The 23,559-nt window shown below is 43.1% G+C and overlaps 1 protein-coding gene across 1 annotated transcript in view; it reads right to left on the bottom strand.

Annotated features, from left to right (window-relative positions):
• LOC103371690 (MLLT6, PHD finger containing) overlaps window positions 1–23,559 on the bottom strand; it is a gene marked incomplete at its 3' end in the record, with an annotated part of 32,714 nt that overhangs the window by 4,388 nt on the left and 4,767 nt on the right. Inside the window, exons 5-17 of the mRNA XM_008301100.1 lie at window positions 19,941–20,044; window positions 18,299–18,392; window positions 17,474–17,584; window positions 16,386–16,475; window positions 16,061–16,211; window positions 14,692–15,552; window positions 12,857–13,056; window positions 10,193–10,310; window positions 9,999–10,065; window positions 9,553–9,701; window positions 3,920–4,120; window positions 2,884–2,960; window positions 2,307–2,677 (exon numbers count right to left, since the gene is read on the bottom strand). Coding sequence (XP_008299322.1) covers window positions 2,307–2,677; window positions 2,884–2,960; window positions 3,920–4,120; window positions 9,553–9,701; window positions 9,999–10,065; window positions 10,193–10,310; window positions 12,857–13,056; window positions 14,692–15,552; window positions 16,061–16,211; window positions 16,386–16,475; window positions 17,474–17,584; window positions 18,299–18,392; window positions 19,941–20,044 — 2,594 coding nt within the window. The remainder of the gene's footprint in view (window positions 1–2,306; window positions 2,678–2,883; window positions 2,961–3,919; window positions 4,121–9,552; window positions 9,702–9,998; window positions 10,066–10,192; window positions 10,311–12,856; window positions 13,057–14,691; window positions 15,553–16,060; window positions 16,212–16,385; window positions 16,476–17,473; window positions 17,585–18,298; window positions 18,393–19,940; window positions 20,045–23,559) is intronic.

Below are 23,559 nucleotides of genomic sequence, written 5' to 3' on the forward strand. Positions count from 1 at the left end.
CCTCTGAACACCAACCAAGTGCTGACTGAAAAGCATGTAACAGTAAATATAAGAAAAATCATCGGATGTTTAACTTTGCAGCAGTCCTCCAACTAATTATGGCTGACTTTTGATTTTCGTTGAGATAAAAACGACCAAATCGAGGCTAAAAATCTGCATATTTTATCAAAAATCACTTTATTTCACATACCTCTGTCAAAAAATAGCCAAAAATTAAATACTTGGAACAACCAGATTCAATTAAAAAAAACAAAAAAACAAACTAAAAATCTTCTTGATGCAACTGTGAATTCATTTCCACTCAGCTGCAACTAAAAGACGAAAATTCAGGGACTTTTCAGCTGAACTGCAGACAGTGTTGGAGGTGTGTGGAAACAAACAACAAATGTAAATAGTAAAATATCTGTAGCATGTAGAGCCACCGTTTGTGTTTCCAGAATTATTAACACCTGTAGAAACGTGGAAATTCATGAAAAATCATGTTGAGTCCACTGATGTTTAACCTTCTGAACCCATTCATCTTAGAAAAAAACGGCAAAATTACCACATTTATCAGCCACAAACTGACTAAAATCACAAAGAACTGTAGGATTTCCAACTTTCCAAAAGTCCTTGAATCTATCATGTATGTCTTTTGATTTTGCCATAAACTTTAAAAAAAAAAAAAAAAAAAATCACCAAAAATAGTTTGAATCAGATCCCGTAAAAAACAAAAAATTCTGCGTCCTTCACTGCAACTGTGAACTCATCAGTTGCTCAGCTGCAACCAAAAGTCATGCAACAAAAAATCAGCGACTTTTCAGCTGAACTGCAGGCAGTGTTCACACGGAACAGAGGAAAATGAAACCTACTGGATCAATAAAATAAATGCAGGTGGAACATCTTTCTACAGCTGATGTGCAGAATAGAGAAAATGGATGTAGAGAGGCAACATGTTGTTTCCCAGCAATTCTTGTTCTTTTTTGGAAAATAAACAACCATCCATCCATCCATTATCTATACACCGCTTAATCCTCATTAGGGTCGCGGGGGGGCTGGAGTCTATCCCAGCCGACTTAGGGCGAAGGCAGGGGACACCCTGGACAGGTCGCCAGTACATCACAGGGCCACACTTAGAGACAGACNCGGGCAGCAACGTTACAAAGGAGACCACGCAGATAAACACAGATCAACAAAAGCTTCAACCCTCTGAACACCAACCAAGTGCTGACTGAAAAGCACGTTTAAAAAATAAACAAGAAACAGCAAATATAAGAAAAATCATCAGATATGTAACTTTGCAGCAGTCCTCCAACTCATCATGTCTGACTTTTGATTTTCGTTGAGGCTAAAAATCTGCATATTTCATCAAAAATCACTTTATTTTACATATTTCTGTCAAAAAATAGCCAAAAATTAAATACTTGGAACAACCAGATTCAATAATAAAACAAAATTAAAAATCTTCTTGATGCAACTGTGAATTCATTTCCACTCAGCTGCAACTAAAAGACGAAAATTCAGGGACTTTTCAGCTGAACTGCAGGCAGTGTGTGGAAACAAATAAAAAATATAAGTAGTAAAAATATCTGTAGCATGTAGAGCCACCGTTTGTGTTTCCAGAATTATTAACACCAGCAGAAACGTGGAAAAATGTTCATCATGTTGATTCCACTGATGTTTAACCCTCTGAACCCATTCATCTTAAAACAAATGGCAGTTGCCACATTTATCAGCCAGAGACGGACTAAAATCACAAAGAATTGTCGGATTTCCAACTTTACAAAAGTCCTTGAATCTATCATGTATGTCTTTTGATTTTGCCATAAAAAAAAAATAAATTAAAGCTCAAAATCAGCAAATTTACTTTATTGCACTTTAAAAAAACAAAAATCACCAAAAATAAATATTTTGCTTGAGTCAGATCCTGTAAAAAACAAAAAATTCTGCGTACTTCACTGCAACTGTGAACTCATCAGTTGCTCAGCTGCAACCAAAAGTCATGCAACAAAAAATCAGTGACTTTTCAGCTGAACTGCAGGCAGTGTTCACTCAGAACAGATGAAACCTACTGGATCAATAAAATAAATGCAGGTGGAACATCTTTCTACAACATGTTGTTTCCCAGCACATATTAATTGTTGTTTTTTTGTAAAATGAACAACCAAAGGATTAATTTTTTGTGATTAACTGCACAGAGGACATGTCTAGTTCTCTCTGCTACTAGTCACAGTTGTTCTGTTTTCATAGAGCTGCAGGACTTAATGCTGCAGTAAAAAGGTGACAGTAATACATGCATTAATAAGTCATTTAAATCGGTTACGTACGGGCTGACGCTCTTGGGCAGCTGGAAGCCCTGAGCCAGCGTCTGGGGGTTGAGCGGCGGCGGCTGAGGCCTCAGAGCGGGAAGCGACGGCTGGGGAGGGTTCTGCGCCGGGGACTGGATGACGCCGTTCAGGCCGCCCAGCACGCCGTTCATGGCCAGCTGAGGACTTCCTGCCAGCGACGCCATGAGGCCGCCCACCACGGGCAGCGAGGAGCCGCCGGCCGGGCCCATGCCGCCCAGGCCGTCGCTCAGGCCTCGACTCAGGCCGTTGAGCAGCGGCTGGCCGAAGGAGGCGGGACTCTGCTGGGGGGGAGGCGTGCTCTGGAAGGACAGCGAGGAGCTGCTGCGGGACGGACTGCCGGAGTGGAGCTCCTGGAGGAGACACAGCAGAAGGGTTCTCCAATCCATAAATCCAAAAAGTATCTGATACATCAATGTAAATGTTCATAAACACCATTTTAAACAGCCATAGTCTACGAATCAGGGCCGGTGGAGCAGAAGGAGCCTGATGACGCAACAAGCCTCTTTGTTTGTTTGTGTGGTGCGTTCAAGGTCAGACAGGATCTCCGGTTTCTCACCTCAGACGAGGTAACGAAGGAGGTGTCATTCAGGAAGCAGCTTTTGGACAGGGGGCTCTTGTTGGTGCTCAGGGGGTCTGAGGAAACCAGAAAATCGCAGGATGAGAACGACAAAGTCCAAGGCTGCATCCACGTGAAGCCGTTTGCACTTTAAAACGCACAATTTCTGCTGCGTTTACGTCGAAGAATCCACACCACTCCGACGCTTTAGGACCCTATAACTTTATGAAACACTAAAGACCCCGTTTCAGTTTGAAACGTCGGGTTGTCGCATTTATCAGAGACTTAGAAACTGAAATAATAAAGAATTCTTTTTAATTCAATTGTCCTTAATTTAAACAAGTATTTCTCATTTAAAAACTTGCCAAAAATGAACCGTTAGCAGCAATAAAAATCTGGAAAAAACAAAAAATTCTGCGCTCCTTAAATGAACCATGAAGTGTTCAGTGACTCGGTTGCGACCAACAGTCATGCAAAAAAAATTCAGGGACTTTTACATGAGAAAACAAAGATCTGTTGTATGTGGAGTCAGCGTTTTATTTGCCAGTATTAGAAACACTTGGAAAAATGCTGTAGACGTCGATTCTAAGTTTTTATCAAGTTTTGTGAAATAAATAATGACAGAAATTTAAGTTTTGAATGAAAAATGAGCCCACAGTGACCAAAAACAGCAGCAAAACACTAAATTAACCTTTTTTTTGTTAGCAGAAAAAAACAAAAAAACAAAAAAACAAAAACAGGATTAAACCAGACTATTGTCAGAGTTTTCAAACTAAAACTGAGTCAGAAATGTTTCCAAAAGTCCTTGTTTGCGGTCCTGAGATGCTACTGGAACAGTGCGGATGCTCAACGTGGCAGAAGCATTTTCAAAACATGTTCACGTGGACGCAGCCTGAAGTTTGTCAGTGAATGCAGCTTTTCACATCAGTACATCGTCATAGTTTCTGAAGGAGGCGAGGGAGTGGACTGCACGACGCCGTAAGACGAGTGAGTCCTGGTGGATGTGAAAGAGGACGGAGGAGTTGGAGGCTCTGACCTTGGCTGGACGACAGGAAGTTGATCTGGGCGGACGTGTGCATGGATCCCTGGGCGGAGAGCGCGTGGGGAGGGAAAGGCACGGCCAGCTCCGTGTTGAGCAGCTGCAGACGCTCCTTCTTGGCCGTCAGACTGAGGATCTGGTCCTGGAGGCGCTGGTTCTCCTGCTGCAGCGAGTGAAGCGACTGGAGCATCTCCACGACTGGCGGGAGCACAGAGACGAGAGTTAGCGTCAGTAAGCTGCTAAACTGACTGGACGGGTATGCTAAATGCTAATAGCTAATCATTTAAGTTGGTTGCATTTGGACAAACTATATGTCACTGTATAAAGCAGCACAGTATAAATAATAAAGTGTTAAGTTAAACTGGGAATCCAACATAATTAAAGTAATTAAAAATGAGACCTTAATATGTCAGTGATACTGAAGAAATCATCAATTAAACCTCGTTACAAAAGTGAAAACACGGACACATTTTTACAAACACCGAGCTGACAGAGCAGTTCTTCCTTTCTAATAATGGCGTAACAGTTCTCTGAGCTTCGAATTGTGCGTAAATATTGTTTTTAAATCGTGTTTGTTGATGGCGTTGCAGTTGTTCGATCGGGAGTTTAGCTGTAGAGCATCAACACTTCGTCCTGATGAGTCTTTGTTGTGTTTTCTGATAATAGAAGCAGAAAAAATACACAATAAACGGCTTTGTTGTGAGTTCAGCTGCATTAAAGGGAAGTCTGCATGAGCACAGGGAGCAGGAGAGAAGCTAACAGATGTAAAGCGCCTCCTGTGTGCTTCACTTTGGTCGCTGCTCTGGTCGGAAACTCTGCTCAGTTTACAAACCACATTTTGAGATAATTTGAGCTCCTCCGAGACTTCTGAAACTTTTACGCTGAACCGAGCTGCACTTTTGGACGATCAGACAGTGATACTGAAGGAAACAGTTCGTTATAATGAACTGAAGTAAATAATGCTTTGGTTAAAAACAATGATGTCGATGATGCCAACTAATGCTCACTATACACAGTCTGACAGTATAACAGCTGTTTTTAAAGGTAGGAATCAAAAACTTTTCTCTCAGACTGCAGGTTTACTTGTGGTTCGCAGTTTCCAGATGTAGAATCGGAGGCAGATCCTTCACTTATCAGGCTGCTCTGTTGTGAAACCAGCTCCCAGTTTGGATTCATTAAAATCAAAACTTTCCTTTTTGATAATGTTTATAACTTCAGTGATCCTAAATCATCCCACAGGTTCATTCTGTCTGGAGAGATCCTGAAGTTTGTCCTCTTTAAGAGCTTTTTCACCGACAGTCTTCTTCCGAACAAACTTTCAGGAATTTCGACCGAATCCGTTTGTTTGGAACCTGCAATATTTTTGGAAGTTGAATCGGAACAAGAACCCCAGTGGAAACAAACAAGCAAAACAGACAGGAAACGTGTTTCCTGGTCATCTGAAGAAACCTCAGCTTTTACCGTCGCTGTGGACATCTGCTGAATTTCAGCAGAAGTTCAAAGGCTCGACTTGAAAAGCAAATTGCTGCAGTTGCAACGTGTTGTTTGGCTGCAGGGCGTCTGGTTCTGAACCGGTGTGCAAACAAAAACCAAATGTTGGTCGTCTCTGCCCGGACCTTTCTGCAGGTATCTCTGGTGGTTTATGTTTCTGACCTGCGGTTACAGACCTTCATCAACCTGCTCGCTGTTTATGTTCTGCTGTTTTTAACGCTCGCTGCTCTGCTGCAGCCTCAACCGGTCGTAATCGTCCCAGAGTCTGGTTTTGTTTGAGGTTTAATCTTGTTAAAGGAGAGTTTTTCCTTCAAACAATCGCCTGAATTCAGTCAAATTAAACCTGACATTGCTGGAAGTTGCTGATTTTATACGATTATTGTGATTTACTGAAGAATGGAGCTTACAATATGAGAAGCATAAAGAGTAGAAACAAATGATTTCTATTTCCGACTATTCTTTAGGTCACTTTTAATTCAATCACTGAAGGGCTTATTACTGTAAAACATGCTGTATAACTTGACGTATACACACACTTTATTGTATGTATCAGGACAAATAAGTTACGGTGAACAACCACCAACGTGAGCAGGGAATACCTCTGACTAAAGCAACGGCAGTAACCTGCACTGAGCTTTCTTTTAGTCCACTTGAAAAGGTCCTGCACCCCCACACAGGTGTTTTCAATTACTCTGGCTGTTGGGCCCCTGCTCGGGTTGAAGCTGGGCAGAGTTATGCTGGAAAATATAAGAGGTCACAAAACTCAGGCTGTGTCCTGAACCACTCCACATGTGCTGCCTTCTGCACTCAACTCCAAGCTTCTTTATACGTTATTACCTTTTTTTTTCAGCCCCGAACATCCCACAATGCAAAGCTTTGTGTTTGATGGACAACCTGCTAGTTTACTGTTCACTAGTAATGAATCTGTACCGAACAATCGGAAATAAAAAGCTCAAAGGCTGCATTGGGAGTCTAACGTGGTTCAATGCAGTGGGATTTTTTTCATCCGACATATTTCTACCTGTCCTGAGCTGCTTATCTCTGAAAGAAACCTTTCTAATCTATTTGAGTGCAGGAGGCGCCTATAAAAAGCAAAACTGTAAATTGTCCCTGTCGGCTCCCTGTGCAGCGACACTCTGCTCCCAGCGCTCCTGCAGCACTTGTAACTCTCTCTGGAAGTTCTGACCACTTGAAGGTGCACATTTCACCACGGATCTGTGTCAAACTAACCAAAACCTCCATGTGGAGGATCATCACGGACCCAGAGACTGAACAGCAGCTGTCAGCGGAAGATCCTAAAAACTACAAGACAGAAGAAGGCGATGATGTCGGCAGCATGCTCGTCGTTTTGTTTGACATTCGCGGAGTCGTGCGACGTGAATTTCTCCTCTATGGTTGGACGTTTGATGTTTAGCTCCTCTCTTAACATCCCGAGAGAAAACATTCGACATAAACAACTCATCGCCCTCCATCCATGAGATCCGGCGTCCTGCAACTTCCTCCTCTTCCCCAAAATGAAATTCAAGATGACGAGGTTTGACACAGAGAAGGAAATCCAGCTGCAGTTGGTGCTTGAACACAGTAGGACTTCCAGGGAGCGCTGCAGGAGCGCTGGGAGCAGAGTACTGCTGCACGAGGAGACGACTTCGAAAGGGATGGTGAGCAGGTTTAAAATCAGAGATGATTTTTGCTTTCCACAGGCGCAGACTAGGACCTTGTTGGCCGCAACTTCTAATTAATCATCACTGGAGGAAAAAGGGGCGCTCAGACGACCGGAGAAAGAAGTTCTAACCTGTTTAACCCTCCTATTATCTTCAATTTATTCATCCTTGGGTTCAATTTGCCCCCAGCAATTTAAACCTGAACACTGAACGGAGTCAAAAGATAACAGGAAGGTTGAGTCTATGAGGTGCAGCAATGCCCAGCTCCCAGTGCTCCAGCAGCCCTCTCTGGAGGTCCAGTTCAGGGCACTTGCAGGTAGAAAAGCTTCTCCTTGCCGTTAGCGAGCTCTTAGCGAGTGCTTTTCTTTTTTTGAATCCAAACATTAACAACTGCAACAAACACTTGAGCAACTCGTCAACGACAACCCGAAGTATCTGGACATGCTTTTACAGCTCTGTCGCTTAAACGTAATAGAAGAAGTTCAACATTGTTTGATAAGGTTCTGACACTAACTGGTGATCCTTGAGGTCCACTTGACCCGGTTTCTCTATCAAGTGTTTCTCTGCTGCAGCAACAGTCTGCCAGTCGGGAATCCAATCCCTTCTTCCAAATGCGTTCTAACCGATTTTCTATGGAGCTGTCGACGCGACGTGCTCGGCATCGAACAAACACGCTCCTCTGTCTCGCCTCGGCAGCGAACGCTGGCTGGGCCGGAGCGAAACAGAGCGCAGATAAATGTGTTTAAGATGAAGACTGTGGAGGTATTTCCTCTGGAGAGGACGGACGAGTGCAGCTAAGAGCCACGAGAGCTGGGACAGAAAGAAGATTTTAGGAGAGTAAAAGTAAGATGACTTCAACAAACAAAAGTGAAAATCGTGACAGCCCTGGGTGTGTTTAAAGACAGATTAGAAACCAGTGTCAACTAACGATGTCCCCAGAGAACAAGACATTAAAACAACACGAGAAACAAAGCTGCCTGAGTCGTTATCTGTCGCTGTGCTATTTTTTGTCCTGAGGTACATTCATCATCTCTAAATAGAACCGAAGACAGAGCAGCAGGTAAACTGGATCCTGTGTGCTGCAGCAGCAGTTTGGGCTTAAAATAAAGAAACTTGTAACCTATTCATCAAAGCTGTGAAGGATTTGAAGAGGCCTGATTGTAGTTTCCAAGAAAAAAAAAGAGCAAGAAAGGCACCCTGGATACTGGGTGATAGTCATTTTCAGGGCTGGTCGGTCGTTCTGCTCCCATCTGACCAACATCTCAGCGGTCGGACAATCTGTGGCGCTACTTTCATAAAGAGGAAAGCTCTACGTCGACAGTCTTACAGGATTTATCCATTATTTTTGGTGGAATCAAGAACAGACTTCCTGTAGAAACCCTTGCTTGAACTCTCCCGATCTAATAGAGGTTTAACGTTTTAACATGTCGTGAGTAGTTTTATCTTCAAATCTTCTATTCAGATGATTAACCCTCTGAACTCCAAGCAGTTTCTGGTTGTTTTCTTTGCTCCTGTCACATTTATATATGAAGTCCTGCACCTCTACGGAAACAGAACAACCACAACTAGAAGCAGTAAGAGCTCTTCTGTGCAGAACGACACACTTATGACGCCATAAAAAAGACAAAACAAAAGCTTATTGTTGCTGTGCATTGCTTTCTTCTACAAAAAAGAAAAAAACTACTTCGAATCAACATGTAAGACATTTTTCGTGTGGCCATAGGTAGAAAAAAAAAGTGAGAAGTTGATGATTTACTTTTAAAATTAGTTCCCATATTTGTCTCCTACGCTGCCTGCAGTTCAGCCGAAAAGTCCCAGTGTGCAGAATTTTTAGTTTTTTACACAATCTTGTGAGAGCAAACGGGTTATTTTTAGTGAATTTCTAACTGATATGTGTAGAATAAACAGATTTTGACGAAATATTGCGATTTTAAGCTTCGTTTTGGTTCTGAATTTTTTATTTTTTTTTACAGGCAAGTTCAAGGACTGTGCTTGAACTTTTGTCTCATGACTGTCTGAGGCCGTCATGACGTCTCAGTTGCACCAAGCAGCACAGAATTTTATGCTTTTCACAGAATCTGGTTCATGCAACTGGTATATTTTTGGCAGATTTTTAAAGAAGACACGTAGAATAAAGCAATTTTCTTTCTGTTTCTACACTTTCTTGCTTGGATAAATTAGATAATTTGGGCTTTTTTTTATTCAAAGATAACGCGCCCGTCAGATCTGCCAGCAGGTTTTGGGGTTCAGAGGGTTAATATGCTGCTAATACTTGCTTTTTATTTGTATTCCTAATTAATTTAAGCTAATGAGGCAGCTCGGCGCATCGTGGCCCGTTTAGCTCATCAGATAACGTGCATAAAAAGGCAACGATTCCAGTCACCAAGAGGTTCTTCAGTCCACTACAGCTCCATAAATGTGATCCTGTGGCTCTGCTTTATGTTCGTAAACCTCTGTTGTGTCGTTTGTTCCACTCACTGTTGACTCCCATCTCCCCGTTGCCGTGCTTCTCCAGCAGCAGCTCGATGTGGGAGCTGGCCGGGGGGACGTTCTCCGGCCGGGCTCGGACTCCGGCGCCGAGTCCGTCTCTCTGGTCGAACAGGAGGGGAAGACAGCTCATCGGAGACCTGGGCGAGGGAGAAGAGGAGGAGGAGGACAAAACCAGCGTGAAGCAGCAAGACGTCACCGATGGGAAAATACCAGCAGCTCGCTCTGGCTGTGGTGAGTCGCTCTGGTTGCCAGTTGCTGGAAACGAAACCGACTTGACCACAGCCACGACGGCTCGTTCAGGTTTCGTTAGACGGATGAAAGATAGCGAGACTGTGTCATAACTGAAACTTGCTCACTCATCTTCAGCCGCAGAGGCAGCGCAGCGAAATCACGCAGGAATTTACGTAAAAAATAACCAACAGAGAAAGACTTACTGCGAGGAAAGACTCTCTCTCGGCGAGTTCCCCTGACACGGGAAGCGACAGTCATCGAGGTCGGACTCTGAGAAGAAACACAAGCGGTCGTGAAGTTCACCTGCACACAAGTTGTGCAATATCGGAAAATCTGACGTCAGACTCGGAGGACGTTTGTGTCAGAAGAAGCTCCACCGTGGAAGTTTTTTTCTCACCTGGCAGTGAGGTCTGGGCTTGGCTCAGTAGTGGCGGCAGTGTCGGGGCTGTGGACAGACAGCTGGCGAAGGGCTGAGAGGAGGTCAGGCTGTAGGAGGCGCTGGAACCTGGATGGACCTACGAACACAGCGAGCGTCAACGTGTGGCCAGCGAAGAAAACATCTGGACAAAGCGGGTGCAAAAGTGCTGCTCTGGATGCGTTTAATGGTGTTCAAACCCGAGAATAAAGCAGGTTTTAGTATCGGTGCATTTAGCTTTTAACATCCTCATTCATCATAATTTGCCAAACCCAAGATAGACACAGAAGTCCAGTTTTTCTGATTGTGCCACGTCGACAGTTTTGCTCCAATCTGACCAAATTCTCGTTAGTTTGACAATCTCTGGTGTATTTTCATCATGAAAAATGCTCAACTATCCATGAGTAATCCATTATTTTTGGCAGCAAAAGGAACAAACTACCTGTTTTTTCACAACTTTGACTGAGATTGAGACTTATTTAATGTTTACCGAATGTTTGCTCAGACTTCGCTCCAAAAAACGTCACATAAGTGCTGCATTTTGTTCCAAAAAGTCAAGAATAAACTTTGCAAACAGCAGCTTGTGTATCACAACTCAACATGTGAGATCATCTAAAAGCAGCAGCTCACTCGTCTGTGTTTTATTTCTCATCAACAGTTGATATATTTTCAGAAATCAGATGATATGCTGCGAATATTAGCCGTTTATGCTATTATTTATGAATTCATTTATGCTAATCAGGCTGCAGGTGGAACTTGTAGCTCATCTGCAGATGATTCCAGAAGATTTTCTTCACTTGACTCCACCCAGAGTTAAAAACAAAACGCTGACTCTTAGTTTGAAACGAGATCTGTGTTTTACTGACTCATCCATCAACCCCAACCTCCTCCCTGTGCAGACTCTAAAACTACAGCATGATTGCATTCGTTCCCGTGGAAACAACGTGGTTTCTGTGACTACTGCTGCAGCTTTCTGACGCATTTATCCTCAGAAATCATGTGAATATGTGCAGCCGCTCTGCTCCCAGCCTGTTCTCGTAATTTCAGTATAAAACAAGCAGCTTCAAATAAGTTAATATGCTGCTAATACTAGATCGTCATGTCCATTCTGAATGTGTTTAGGCTCATAAAGGTAGCAGATAAAGTATACTAGTTTAATCTACCGAAAACATGCAGGATTTCTCGCCCTGCAGCCAATCAGTGGGTAAAATACCAACATATCTTTGGTTCACTTTTTGCCTATTATTGATTAACCTGCTCGTCGTTTTCTTGGGTTTTTTCTGTGAGGAAAGAAGATCCAGCAGTCGGCTTTCTTCACAGCAGACCATTCGTTTGACTTGTCACAACAAGGAACGTACTGGTGGAATTAATGACTAATCGCTAAACCATGAAGGTGAACCGGGAGGCACAAAAACAGAACCTCCTCGAGTGCAAGTGGAATGCAGCCTTCATTAACTAACACACCGGCGCTGTGACGAGCTGGGAAGCAGGTCTGTTGTGATTTCCCTGAGAAAGGACAACAAGCAGCCTGGACACCAGATACGATAAATTAAGCCGACTGTCAAATACGACAAACCTGCAGATCCTGACATTTCTGCTTTACACTTACAGCACAACAGCAAGCTTTGAACTTTTAACACCCAGAACTGAGCAACCATCAGTGGAGAAAATTAGGAAATCTCTTCTGTGCAATGCAAAATAATAAGAACCCATCTAAAGGTTCCTTGAATTTTTGCCACGTGACTTTTGGTCACAGCTGAGTCTCTGATGGTTTCATTGTTGCACCATCATGTGCAGAATTCTTTGTTTTTTACCGAATCTTGTTTGAACAAACGGTTGATTTTTAGTGATTTTTTACTTGATATATGTAGAATAAAATGAATTTTTTAATTTTTTAATTTTAAGCTAAGATTTGGTTGTTTTTTCACAAATGAGTAATTCGAGGAGATTTTTTTCTTTCACAGTGCAAATGGTTTATTTTTTGGCAAATTCTAAACTCCCACCCTGGAGTGTTAATGGTGGATATAAGAGGACAGCTTTTCCTTTTGGACTTTTAAAAAAAAAAAAGCTTCAGATTTAGGCTGCAAATCAAAGTCAAAGCACCGACCGAGGGTAGAAAAAAAAAAAAAATCTAACTAATATGCGGATAAATTATTGTAAAAAATACGCGTAGAAAGATGAAAACGTAACGTAGCTTATAACACTTGTGATTGGTCAGAGGCCGTAGTGACTGTGTTGTCACGTAGCCTGACTGTCATTGATTGGTCGGATAAAGTCACATGATTCTGCCTTTTTTCCCCCAGGAAGTTACCATATATGGTTCCTTGCCCGATTAAGGGTTAAAATGAGACGTGTAGAATAAAGGGATTTTCGCGAAATATCCCAATTTTAAGCTTCGATTTTTCCAGACGAAACCGAAAGACGAACACAATAAGTTCGAGGATAGTTGAAAATTGAAAATCCGACAATTTTTCTTGTTTTTACAGTTTCCAACTTTGATAAAAGCTGCATTTCTTTTTTAAAATCATATAAACTACAAAGCTGTGAGCGAGTTTCGGGGGTTCAGAGGGGTTAAACAAATGTTTTCCAGCAGATACAACCCTGACACACTCGACACCGCTTCAACGCTCCCTCGCTCTGAACTACCTGCGTGTTGGAGACGGCGTTGATTGAGGGAAGCGACAGCGAGGAGACGTGGGATGGAAGGAGTCCTGAGGAGAGCGGGGTGCTACACATGCCCCCTCCCAGGGACAAGGAGGTGCTGCAGACGCCTCCGCCCAGAGACAGGGGCGTGCTGCAGACACCCCCGCCCAGCGTGAGAGGGTCCTTGAGGCTGGAGTAGATACCTGAGACCGAAAGGAGAAAAGAAACCCAGTCAGGCACAAGTTGCAAGGCTCCAAAAAACACATGTGGCACCCGAGGGTTTGCGTACACGAGAGAGTCGAGTAAAAAGTAGGGCAGGAAATCTACTCTGTGCGTAAAAAAACCCACTATCTAGGACAAAATCTCTGCCTCACGAAGAATCGTAAACACTCAGAGACAGAGCTGCAAAATATCCTCGATTTTAAACTACCTACTAACTTCTGCATTGTCAGGTTTTTGTTGTTGTTGATGTTGATGTGATCTCAAAGACGGGACTTCTAATATATTTAATATTTCATCTTCTCCATAATCAGAGACTCTGTGATCTACTTGTCCAGGGTTATGGAGATTCTGGATCAATGTCATGATGAGAAAAATCAGTGATAAAGGTTCAGGTTTAAATGAATAAATCAAGTTTAAATGTGTGAAAAAAAAACCTGCTGAAAGTGGGTTAAATTAACTAAAAAATTATATGTAAATAGCATAAAATATGGATAGTTATAAAGACATTACAAACATTTTAGTTTGATATATTGCATACTTTTAAATTAAAAAAAAAAAGTCTCTCTAGTATTCAATATATATCAATATAGAATTTCAGAAATATCAACATAAATATTTATATTTTATGCTGTAAAAATATCAGACAAATTAGAAAACAAATCTTGACCCATAAATAAAATAAATAATAATAATAATAATAAAAATAATATAAAATTTAAAATATAAAATAAATAGCATTCTCGTAATATAATATTCAAAGACACCAGATGTATTTATATTATCAAATAAAAACAATGTGTAAATCTTGAAAACATTTCATAAATCAAGCTTTTAAAGCATATTTTACTGCATAAAAATTGATTGTGGAGCAGAAACTGGCTCTAAAAATGTTCTGATTTGAGATGAAATGATCCTAAACAAAGGAAAAATAATGTTTGTCTTTTTTATTCTTGCCTTTATCATTGATTTTAAGAAGCTTGTTGCTAAATCGCAAATTTCAGCGCATGAAAAAATTGTGCTAAAAATGAGTCGATGGACATTTTTTTAAAAAGTATCTGATAATATCAAATATATCAAGCTAAAAATTCATAAATATTTTTATAAATATCCATATTTTATGTGATAAAGTTGAAAATAAATTGTAATTTTTTAAATTTCTATGATTTATTATCAATTACAGTTTAAGTTGAGTTTGATTTTTTACTTTTTTCTCCTTAAAAAGTGGCTCAAATTTAATTATAAAAACAGGTGATTGCTTTAAAAGTCGGCAACTATTCAACAAATCGTTGCAGCTCTGTTTGGAACCAGTGAGATGTTTTGTGTGTTCAGTTTAGCTTTTTTAATTACTGGCCTTGAAAGAACGCTATCTGCCTCTCACGGGGTAAATAAACACTCAAGAGACAGAAAACGTTGTGGATTTTGAAGGCGGTGCCATTAAACAGCGCCTAGGTTCGTCCTGCTTCTCTTCTGCTGCACTCTGACGCTCAGATAAGCCGCCGAGTGTCATGGAAACATTTCAACACTTCACACTGATAATGATGCAGTTTGTTTCCCACCACACAAACGCACACAGGAAGCTCGAGGGCTACCACACACTCCTCCTCGCTCAGACTCACCGGAGCCGAGCAGCGAGTTTCCGCGGCTCGTCGAAAAACTGCCAGCAGAGGAGGAGGAGAAGGAAGAGGAAGAGGAGGAGGTGGTGGCGGCGGCGGCGGGCGGCAACGAGGAGGGGAAGGCGGGGTGGGGGATGGAGGAGGGGCTTGGGTACAGCGAGGAGGTCAAAGATGGCGGCGGAGGCGGCGGTGGAGGAGGAGGAGGAGGGGGAGGAGGCGGCGCCGAGGCGTGGTGGTGGTGGTGGTGATGCTCCTCGTCCCTCCTCTCGCGGTTCTTGCTCCCGCGAGGACGCCCCGGGCCGTGGCGGCTCTTCTTGTTGCCGCGGTGACGCCTCTCCCGGGGCAGCGGCGGGGGCGTGGCCTTGTCCTCCAGGTCCGCCTCCTCCAGGATGGGCGGCGTGCTCAGCTGCTTGCACAGCGACTTGGAGGGCTTGTAGTCGCCCGACGACGAGATCTTGCGGATCTTGCTGCTGCTGCCGAGGCCCGACGACGACGTGATGCGCATGATGGAGCCGAACGTGGAGATGGTCACCTTGTTCTCGAAGGGGCTGGAGTTGCCGTCGGACCGGTCGTGGCTCTGCGGCGCCGCCAGCGGCCCGTCGGCGGGCGTCAACGCCGGCGGTTTGTGGTATTTACAGTCCTCCTCCTCCTCTTCTTCCTCCTCCTCCTCCTCTTCGTCTTTGTCCTCCTCCTTCTCGTCCTCCTCCTCCTCGTCCTCGTGCACCGCCGGCCTCCGGTGGCGCTCCTTGCGGTCCTCCCCGCTGTGGTGGTCGCCGCCGCCACCGTCGCCGCGGTCGTGGTCGCGCTCCAGGCGGGAAGAAGACGAGAACTGATGGAAATCCTGAGTGGAGGACAGCGAGCCGCCTGCAGGACAAACAGAAAGCTGCAGTCTGGAGATCGAACAACACGTTTGTTCTTAGGGCCGATATCGATGCCGATTATCGGTCGTCAAGACCAATAGCTGGAACGCTTAACGAGAATGTAGCAGCAGAGAACCTGTCAGTCATCACTAGCTTCTTCATTCATAACGGTGCATATGATGAAGTGAAATAACAGTGATTCAATTATGTCCGTGAGATTTTCTTAATATGCTCACTGATCTTAATATCAATTGTTTTCCAGACTGTTTCAGGTTAGTCTGCCTTCTAACTTAGCCGTTAGCTTAGCCTTAGCCACTGTGAGTTAAGCTAACTTCCTGGTTTGTGGTGTTTCTTGTTTGGTTTCTACAGTTTCTGCTCTGGAGACCTTTCTCAGACCACAGACAGAGAGGAGGCTAGAATAAAAATAGGGACAAAATACCAAATATCGGCCACAATAATTGGTTGATTAGTCAAGCATGTGAGGATCAGACTCGGGGCTTCACCCTTCATACCTGGGTTGAAGGGGCTGGAGGAGCAGGAGGACGAGGAGCAGCTCTTCCCGGTGCTTCCTGGCTTCTTGCTGCGATGGCCGTGACTGTGCGAGCTCAGCTTTTTGGACTTTCCCTCGCCGTCTTTGCTGCTGCCGTGGTGACTGGAGGAGATCTGCGCCGGCAAAAACCCAAAACCAACATGACCAACCGTGACATTACTCGGCAAAAAAAACCATCGCCTTCGGTACAGCGGCTGACGTGTCGCGGCGTCGGTAATTTTAACTTCCATCCTGCAGCCGCCAACATGTGCTGAGTCATGCTGTGGTTTGGATGTTTTTTTTTTTACCTTTTCTATGCTGCTTGACGTCACCGAGGAGCCCAGGCTGTCGGTAGACTTCTTGTGCCGCTCTTTTTGCCGGATTTTGTCCTTATGGCTCTGAAAGCAGGACCAGGAGTTAAATAGTCAATGTGTGCACACATAATGACATAACTGCTGGGTATCATTTGAAATATTTTAACACTGCTGCCAATTTTGCTGTTTTGGGGACCGAAAGGCAAAACAGCATTTCGGCACCTAAAACCACTGACCCACAAAAGCCACCCACAGGTTTGAAATGGTGTCAAAATTACACCATTTATCAGAGAATTAGGCTGTAAAAGGAATAAAGAATTGTCAGGTTTCCATCTGTCCCACAGTCCATGAACTATTCATTTGTGATGCTGACTTTTTGTTGGGAAAACCCCCCAAAACTGAGCTTTAAATCAACATGTCATCAAAATCGTATTCTTCAACGAGGCTCAATTAAAAATTCACCAAAAATACACCATTTGCGATAACCAGATTCTGTAAAAAGCTAAAAATTTTGCTCCCCTTGAGGCAACTGTGAAGCTATGAGTGACTCACCTGTGACCATCAATCACGTGACAAAAATTCTAGTATTTTTTTTTTTTGCATAACTAGGATGAACTGCAGGCTGTGTTTACACCGAGCAGGCAGGAGACGAGGATGTAAACAGTTTAAATGTAAGTAGGAAAACAATAATAGCATGGTTTTGTTTTCCAGTATTGCTGTTGGGAAAAAAAAATGTACAGGATTTTATAGAATTAATAATTTAAGAAATTCAGCTTTTTAGAAATGATTTGTGGCATTATGGCTACTGCATGAGGGTTCAGAGGGTTTATCTCTATTATTGTTCCTGGAAGCCTTAATGATTAATATGCTGATTCTGAATATAAGCTTGCGCAAAAAACGTTGTGAATGTTTCAGCCTCAAGGAACTGTGGGAAGGCATCGTCTCCTCTGCTTTCGACGAGGATGGACTAGCGTAGCTTACGTTAAAGAAGGGGAGAAGATAAGCATTAAAGCACCCCTCCTGCTCGTTTCGCCCAGCGTTTTCCAAAGCAGCAACGATTAATCGACCGCGTTCGTTCTCACCTTCCTCTGTCTGTGGTGATGATGCTGTTTTTCCTGCGACGGTGAGCTGGAGCGCCCCCTGGAGTGGCTGAAGGTGCTGCTCGTATTTTCACTTGAGCGCAACTTCTTCTGCTGCAAAAAAACCCCAGAAATAAACAAAAAGATTCTGGTTCAAAGACATGGTTTGATTTGTTTTTTTTTTTAGCTGGTTAGCTTAATATAAAGACGGCAAACAAGCTAAAAAACCTTTAATTCGCCCCGGTTTGGTTAATTTGTGAGCGTGAAAACAACTAGCCGTCGTTTTATAGGAGGTTTAAGCGTCGGACGAGTTAATTAAACACAACAATTGCACAAAAACAATCAGTTTGGTTCAAAGCTCGACTAGTTATTTTAACCAATAATCCTCACAGGACACTACAGAGCTTCACAAATCTATCATAGCGCCACCCAATGTCAGGTTTTTCGCCACAGCTGCTCTAAATTAACAGTAACAGTAATGGTTAATAGACCAGTACGTAGAAGCTCTGTAACCCAAATGATATTTTTTATGCTAAAATATAATTATTATTGTTGTCAGTTTACCCAAATAGTAAAGCTGAGATGTCAAATTTTATCTATTTCCTTGCATTCCTGAACAGAAAACTGTGTTTTAGTGGCTGAATGTCATGTTTGATTAATTTCTGACTCATTCCTGTTCAGGATGGTAAAATGCTGAGAGCACTTCATGATGCTGGATGCTCGATATATAAATATACAAACAGTGCTTAACGAATTAGACAGGTGGTCTAATAAATATGTGAAGCACTGCATTAGGATGGATTCATCATGTTTTTGTGTTTTTTTTACCATTTTGTTGTAGTGGTGCTTGCAGTAGCCACAATATTTCACGTTATCGGCTTCTGGGCCTTCTTCCTCACACAGCAGGCCGGCCATCTGAGCGCTGACAGGAAACAGGAGAGCAAAGATTACACACACACACACACACACACACACGTTGACACACCTGACAGCGACACCTGGACGCTGCCAAAGTCACCAGAGAGCTTGTGCGACTGACGGATTAAATGTCAGATCTCTGCACATCATAACGCGAAGCATCCAGGACCGACTTTAAAGACGCCAACATCTGTGTCGTAACGGGAGACTAAATTAAAGCCAAAAGAAGAAAAGGAGCAAGAAAGGGGAAATTTGTGCTGACAGGAGATAAAAAGCAGCCAGCTGTGGACAGTAACAGGCCTTCGTTCTCAGTCGGTATAATCAGTGATGTTGATGCTGAGTACTTCAGAAGAGAAAACACACTGGAGCTGTTCTGGAAGAGGAAGCTGCTTGTTTTTTAACCCTCTGAACCCTAAAACCTGAACGACAAGCTACCTCTAAAGAAAAACCACACCCTTCAGCAAAGCCACAAACTGCCAAAAACAGACCAAATCACCAGATTTTCTACTTTCCGACGGTCCCTGAACTACTCGCGTGGAACCAAAGCTAACCGTAAAATCACCACGTCTCATCGCTTTATTCCACGTCTCGCTTAAAAATTTGTCGAAAATAAAGCGTTGACTCTGAACAGATTCTGTGAAAAGCAGAAAATTCAGAAATTCTTGGCACAAACGAGAAGCCACGACTGACTCAGCGGTGACCAAGAGTCATGTGGTGAAAATTCAGGGACTTTTTCGGCACAAACGAAAAGAGTAACCAGTTTTTTCCAGCACTGGTAACACCCGAGGGAACTTGGAAAATGTCTTTACTCATTATTTAACGGCACAACAGACTTTTTTGAGCTCTCTCTACTTCTAGTCCTGGTTGTTCTGTTTCCATAGAGGTGCAGGACTTCATGCTGCAGCAAAAAATGAACACACGGTGAGAGAAAACGTGACAAAACAACCAGAAAGGGTTCATATTATCTGTCCCTGTAGCTGCTTAATTTGTTCATAAAGCTCAAAACACACTTACAAACTAAGCTAACGAAGGAAAAGCAATCATTCAGACTAACTGATTAATCAGTAAAACAGCTGATAAAGTATTCACAGCAAAACCAGAACTGTCAGTAAACAAGTACGATCAACTACATGAGAATGAAGTCGGTATGCTTCTTAAAACCGGCTCACATTTTGGCTTTAGTGCCTCTCAAACACATCAGGTTTTAACATGCAGAGATGAAAACATTAGGACATCTAAATATATCTTCTAAAAACTGCCACCGTGCTGTTGATGACACGTCATCCACGCAAACAAAAACACGGGGGATTTGCAGCTCTATCAGGTGGAAAAATGAAGCGTTCTGACTGAGTTACAAAACACACGATTCATGAGGAATAATTGAAGCTTATTTTAGGCTTCTTTGGTCCCAAATGAGCAGACTAGACTGTAAAACAGCAACAGAAGAGCAGATCCCGCTGAGAAACGATGAAACCCTGCGATTGGCTGCAGGGAAAGAAAATTAATTGCGGTGAGCGGCAGGTGGATCCACGACAAACAGTTTAGCGCTCACCAGGTGACGTGGAAGGCCTGCCTGCAGCCCTGCCGGTTGCAGGTCATGCAGGCTCCGCAGGCCGCCTTGCTCTCCCTGCCGTGGTCCTCGCAGATGTAACACGTCTGGAAAGAGAGAGAGAGAGACGCAGGAACACATCAGTCATTATTATTATCATTAGCAACAGGTGCTGCATCGCTTTAACATCTGCTGCCATCGCGGCGAAAGAGCGGAGCTGCAGCTGCTTTTTTCTTTTTTTTGCTCGTCGGGACAACAGATGAGCTTTTTTTTTTTTTTTTCAAACGGCTCCTCGAAGACGCTTTGTGCGGGGAAACTGTTGCCCAGATGTGCGAGGATGTTGTGACAGCGGCGCTACACGAGAGCTCGCTCGCATCGCTGACATGCATCTGTACGCAGGAGGGAAATAGCTTTTGTGTTCCGTCCCCAGCTTTTCCCCCAGCGAGCAGGCGAGCTGGTGGGGGGCAGGAGAGGCCTAGCAACAGGTGCGGGACAAAGGAACAGCAGGCTCTTTACCTTTTCACTTCAGCCCTCTCTGCTTGGCCTTTTCTCTCCCTTTTCCTCCACTCCCCAACATCCCACTCGGCCCTGTGTGTCCCTGAGAGGAGGCAATGAAAGGCCGGAGACACGACTACACCGAGCACGAGAGAAAAGGAAGAGTGGCTTCTCGAGTTTTCACTGTCCATTGTGACGCTGTCTAGGAATGCAGGCGGCACAGACTCTGGATGAATGGCTCCGACGGGGGAAAAGCTGCATGCAATTTACTGTAGCTGACACAGTAATATGAAACCGGGCACTCAAACACTCGCACATGTACATTTGTATGCAGGCACGAACACATGAGCCCGTGCATCAGATATTGATTTCTCTCTAATGTGCGTTTCTTTAACATTCTGCACGCTTTTCCTCGGCCGGCTATCGAGAAGAAGGAAGTCACACGGCAGCCGATAAGCTCCAAACTAATGTATGATTTGTTTTGGAAGGAGAGAAAAAAAAAAAAGCTTCATTAGCGGAACATTTCAAAGCATTTCCGAACGTCTAAGCGTGACTGCGTACACACCGAGGTCTGGTCCTCATTGTGCGACCCTGCGTGAGGTCCCGTTATCTTTGTGTTTCATCAGTCGGCATGAAGCCGGCTCACATGTCAACATGTCATTAGCCGAGATTCATTCGTCATACGTGGAGATCAAACAGGCCTCGAGCTGTTTCCCTGCTGAAAACTTTTCCTGCACCGAGGAATTTAAAGAGATTTTACACACAGCGCCAAAATGATGGGAATTGAAGATAAAAATTGGAATTTTTTTGAACCGGTTTTGTGGAACCCAGAGCAGTTTATGGGTGTTTCTCACTGCAAAATAAAGTCCTGCACCTCTGTGGAAACAGAACAACCAGGACTAGAAGTAAAAAATGTCTCATGTGAAGTACGACACAGTTACAACGCCATAAATCTGAAAAAAAAAAAGAAAAATCCAGGTTGAATTTTTTTCATTATTTATTTTTAAAAAAGTGGAAAAAAATTTAAATCAATGTGCAAAACATTTTGCCCACAGGTGTTAACAAGACTAGAAAAACTATATTTGTCTGGTTTAATTGAGGATTATTCTCTGCTCTGTGCGAACACAGCCTGCAGTTCAACCAAGAAGTTCTTGAATTGTTGTCACATAATGAGCCGTTCAGAATTTCAGTTTCACAAAGGAGCTCAGAATTAATTTATTTTTTCATAATCTAGTAAAAGCAAAAGGTTTATTTCTGGCAATTTAAAAAAAAATTATTTCATTTTTTTAAATTGATGCATGTAAATTAAACAGATATTGATGAAATATCACAAGTTTAAGCTCAGATTTGGTTATTTTTCCTCACAGAGGAGCTGCTGAAGGCCCGTAAAGAAGATAAAATATGAGCATTTTTTATGTTTATTCAGTTTCTGTCTCTCGATTTTGAAAATATAAGGGTTCAGAGGGTAAAAAGAGGTTCATTTACTTTATTTTTGTTTACTAAACGGTGGGAAATAAAATGCATTTCTGTCGTCCTCCTGTAGTCCCATCGTGAGCTGGAACTATTTTCTCTTTTTTGATCATTTACGTGAACCGCTTCCTCACACATGAATAAACTGTTTTCATTCTAGATTATTATTTTCACTATCTAGAGTTCAGACTGTCGGCTTCAACGACCCGAGATTTGATTACGGCCGTGTGGCGTTTCACCGGCTAGACGGCTCCTAACTGATCGCCTCGGCACCGCCCAGAGCGCCACAAAGGGAATCCAGTGTCCACGCTGACGGTAAACGCACTCCTCCGCTGCCTCGTCTACTTCATCTGTAAAAATCTCCCACATTTCCCAGAAAGGCTTTCAGAGGCCTCCGGAGAGCCACAGCCGGCTCTGGGCTGGTGTAGGTGGAGGAGCGACGGGGATGTGAGAGAAAAAAGGGAGAAGCTGTTGTGCAGTTTCACCATGATGTGCTGAAGCTGTTGGTGGAGAAGTTTCTGTTGTTTTTGTGTCTCTTTTTCCTTCTACGTGGGCGTTGATGCTGAAAAGTCCCTGCACTGATTTTCATTAAAGAGCCAAAAGTTTCAGTTTCACTTTAAGCAGTGGATTCACAAAAAAGAACACTTTCTGTCGACTTGTTAATCACAAGATGCAAATCTGAGAAGAGCATCCACTGGATTACACAGCGGGCCGTGAGTTAAACCTCACTTTCAGCCTCTATCACAGGACATTTTGACAAACTAAGTAAGCCGAATTATCTATTAACAGTCGACGGGTCTGATAATACGATCCTGATACAAACTTCCGCGTCTGATTCTGATTGTGAAAGAGTTTTCTCATAATTACGAGATAACGCACCGCAGACTAATGGCAAGGGAATGGGAACAGTTCAGAACTCCACTAAGAAACATCACGTTTTTAAAGTTTCTTCATTTTCAGAAGCAATCCGGTGACACATGTCACTGGATTCGGTGGCGCACAGTTAAAGGAGGTGCAGATAACCGATTCGGCATGCTGACTTTACCAGAAATATATGACACGTCTGAGGCAACTTAAGACTTTAACACACAAAAACACACACACTGCATCTATAGTGGAGCTTCTATTCATTACACGAGGTGCTTAATAAACTTAGAGGAAACATTCCTAAACAGCTGGAAGCAACAAACTTTACCGTGTCCTTAACCTGACCTGTTAGAGTCAGTCGTCGCTGATTATTAGATGATTTATTCCAGTAGAGTGAATGAGAAAGTTTTGTTGTTGGTTTTTTGACTTTTAGCAGCAAACTGTGACGTTTCTCGACCGATGTTGTTGCTTAAATGTGGAAAAAGTCCTTCACGATTCTTGCTTCACACGACTCAAAGGCCTTATGTCTGATTATCTGTTAATGTGCTGTAGTGTCACACGCAGTAACGTTTCCATGTACAGTTGTCACTCGATAATCTGACCCTTAACAATCCTAAACCTGCTATCTGACAGGTTTTTAGGAAAAACGAACAGAACCCATAAAAAACAGCCTTAACATAGCGACAGCCTTGGATTCTGACTCCAACATGACATTTAATGTCACCAATCAGGATGACGGCGTATTATCTGACTGAACAATCCCACAGATTGGCTACGTTCACACTGCAGG

The sequence above is a fragment of the Stegastes partitus genome, unplaced genomic scaffold (genome assembly GCF_000690725.1).
Source record: "Stegastes partitus isolate 25-593 unplaced genomic scaffold, Stegastes_partitus-1.0.2 Scaffold1629, whole genome shotgun sequence".
Classification (NCBI taxonomy): domain Eukaryota; kingdom Metazoa; phylum Chordata; class Actinopteri; family Pomacentridae; genus Stegastes; species Stegastes partitus.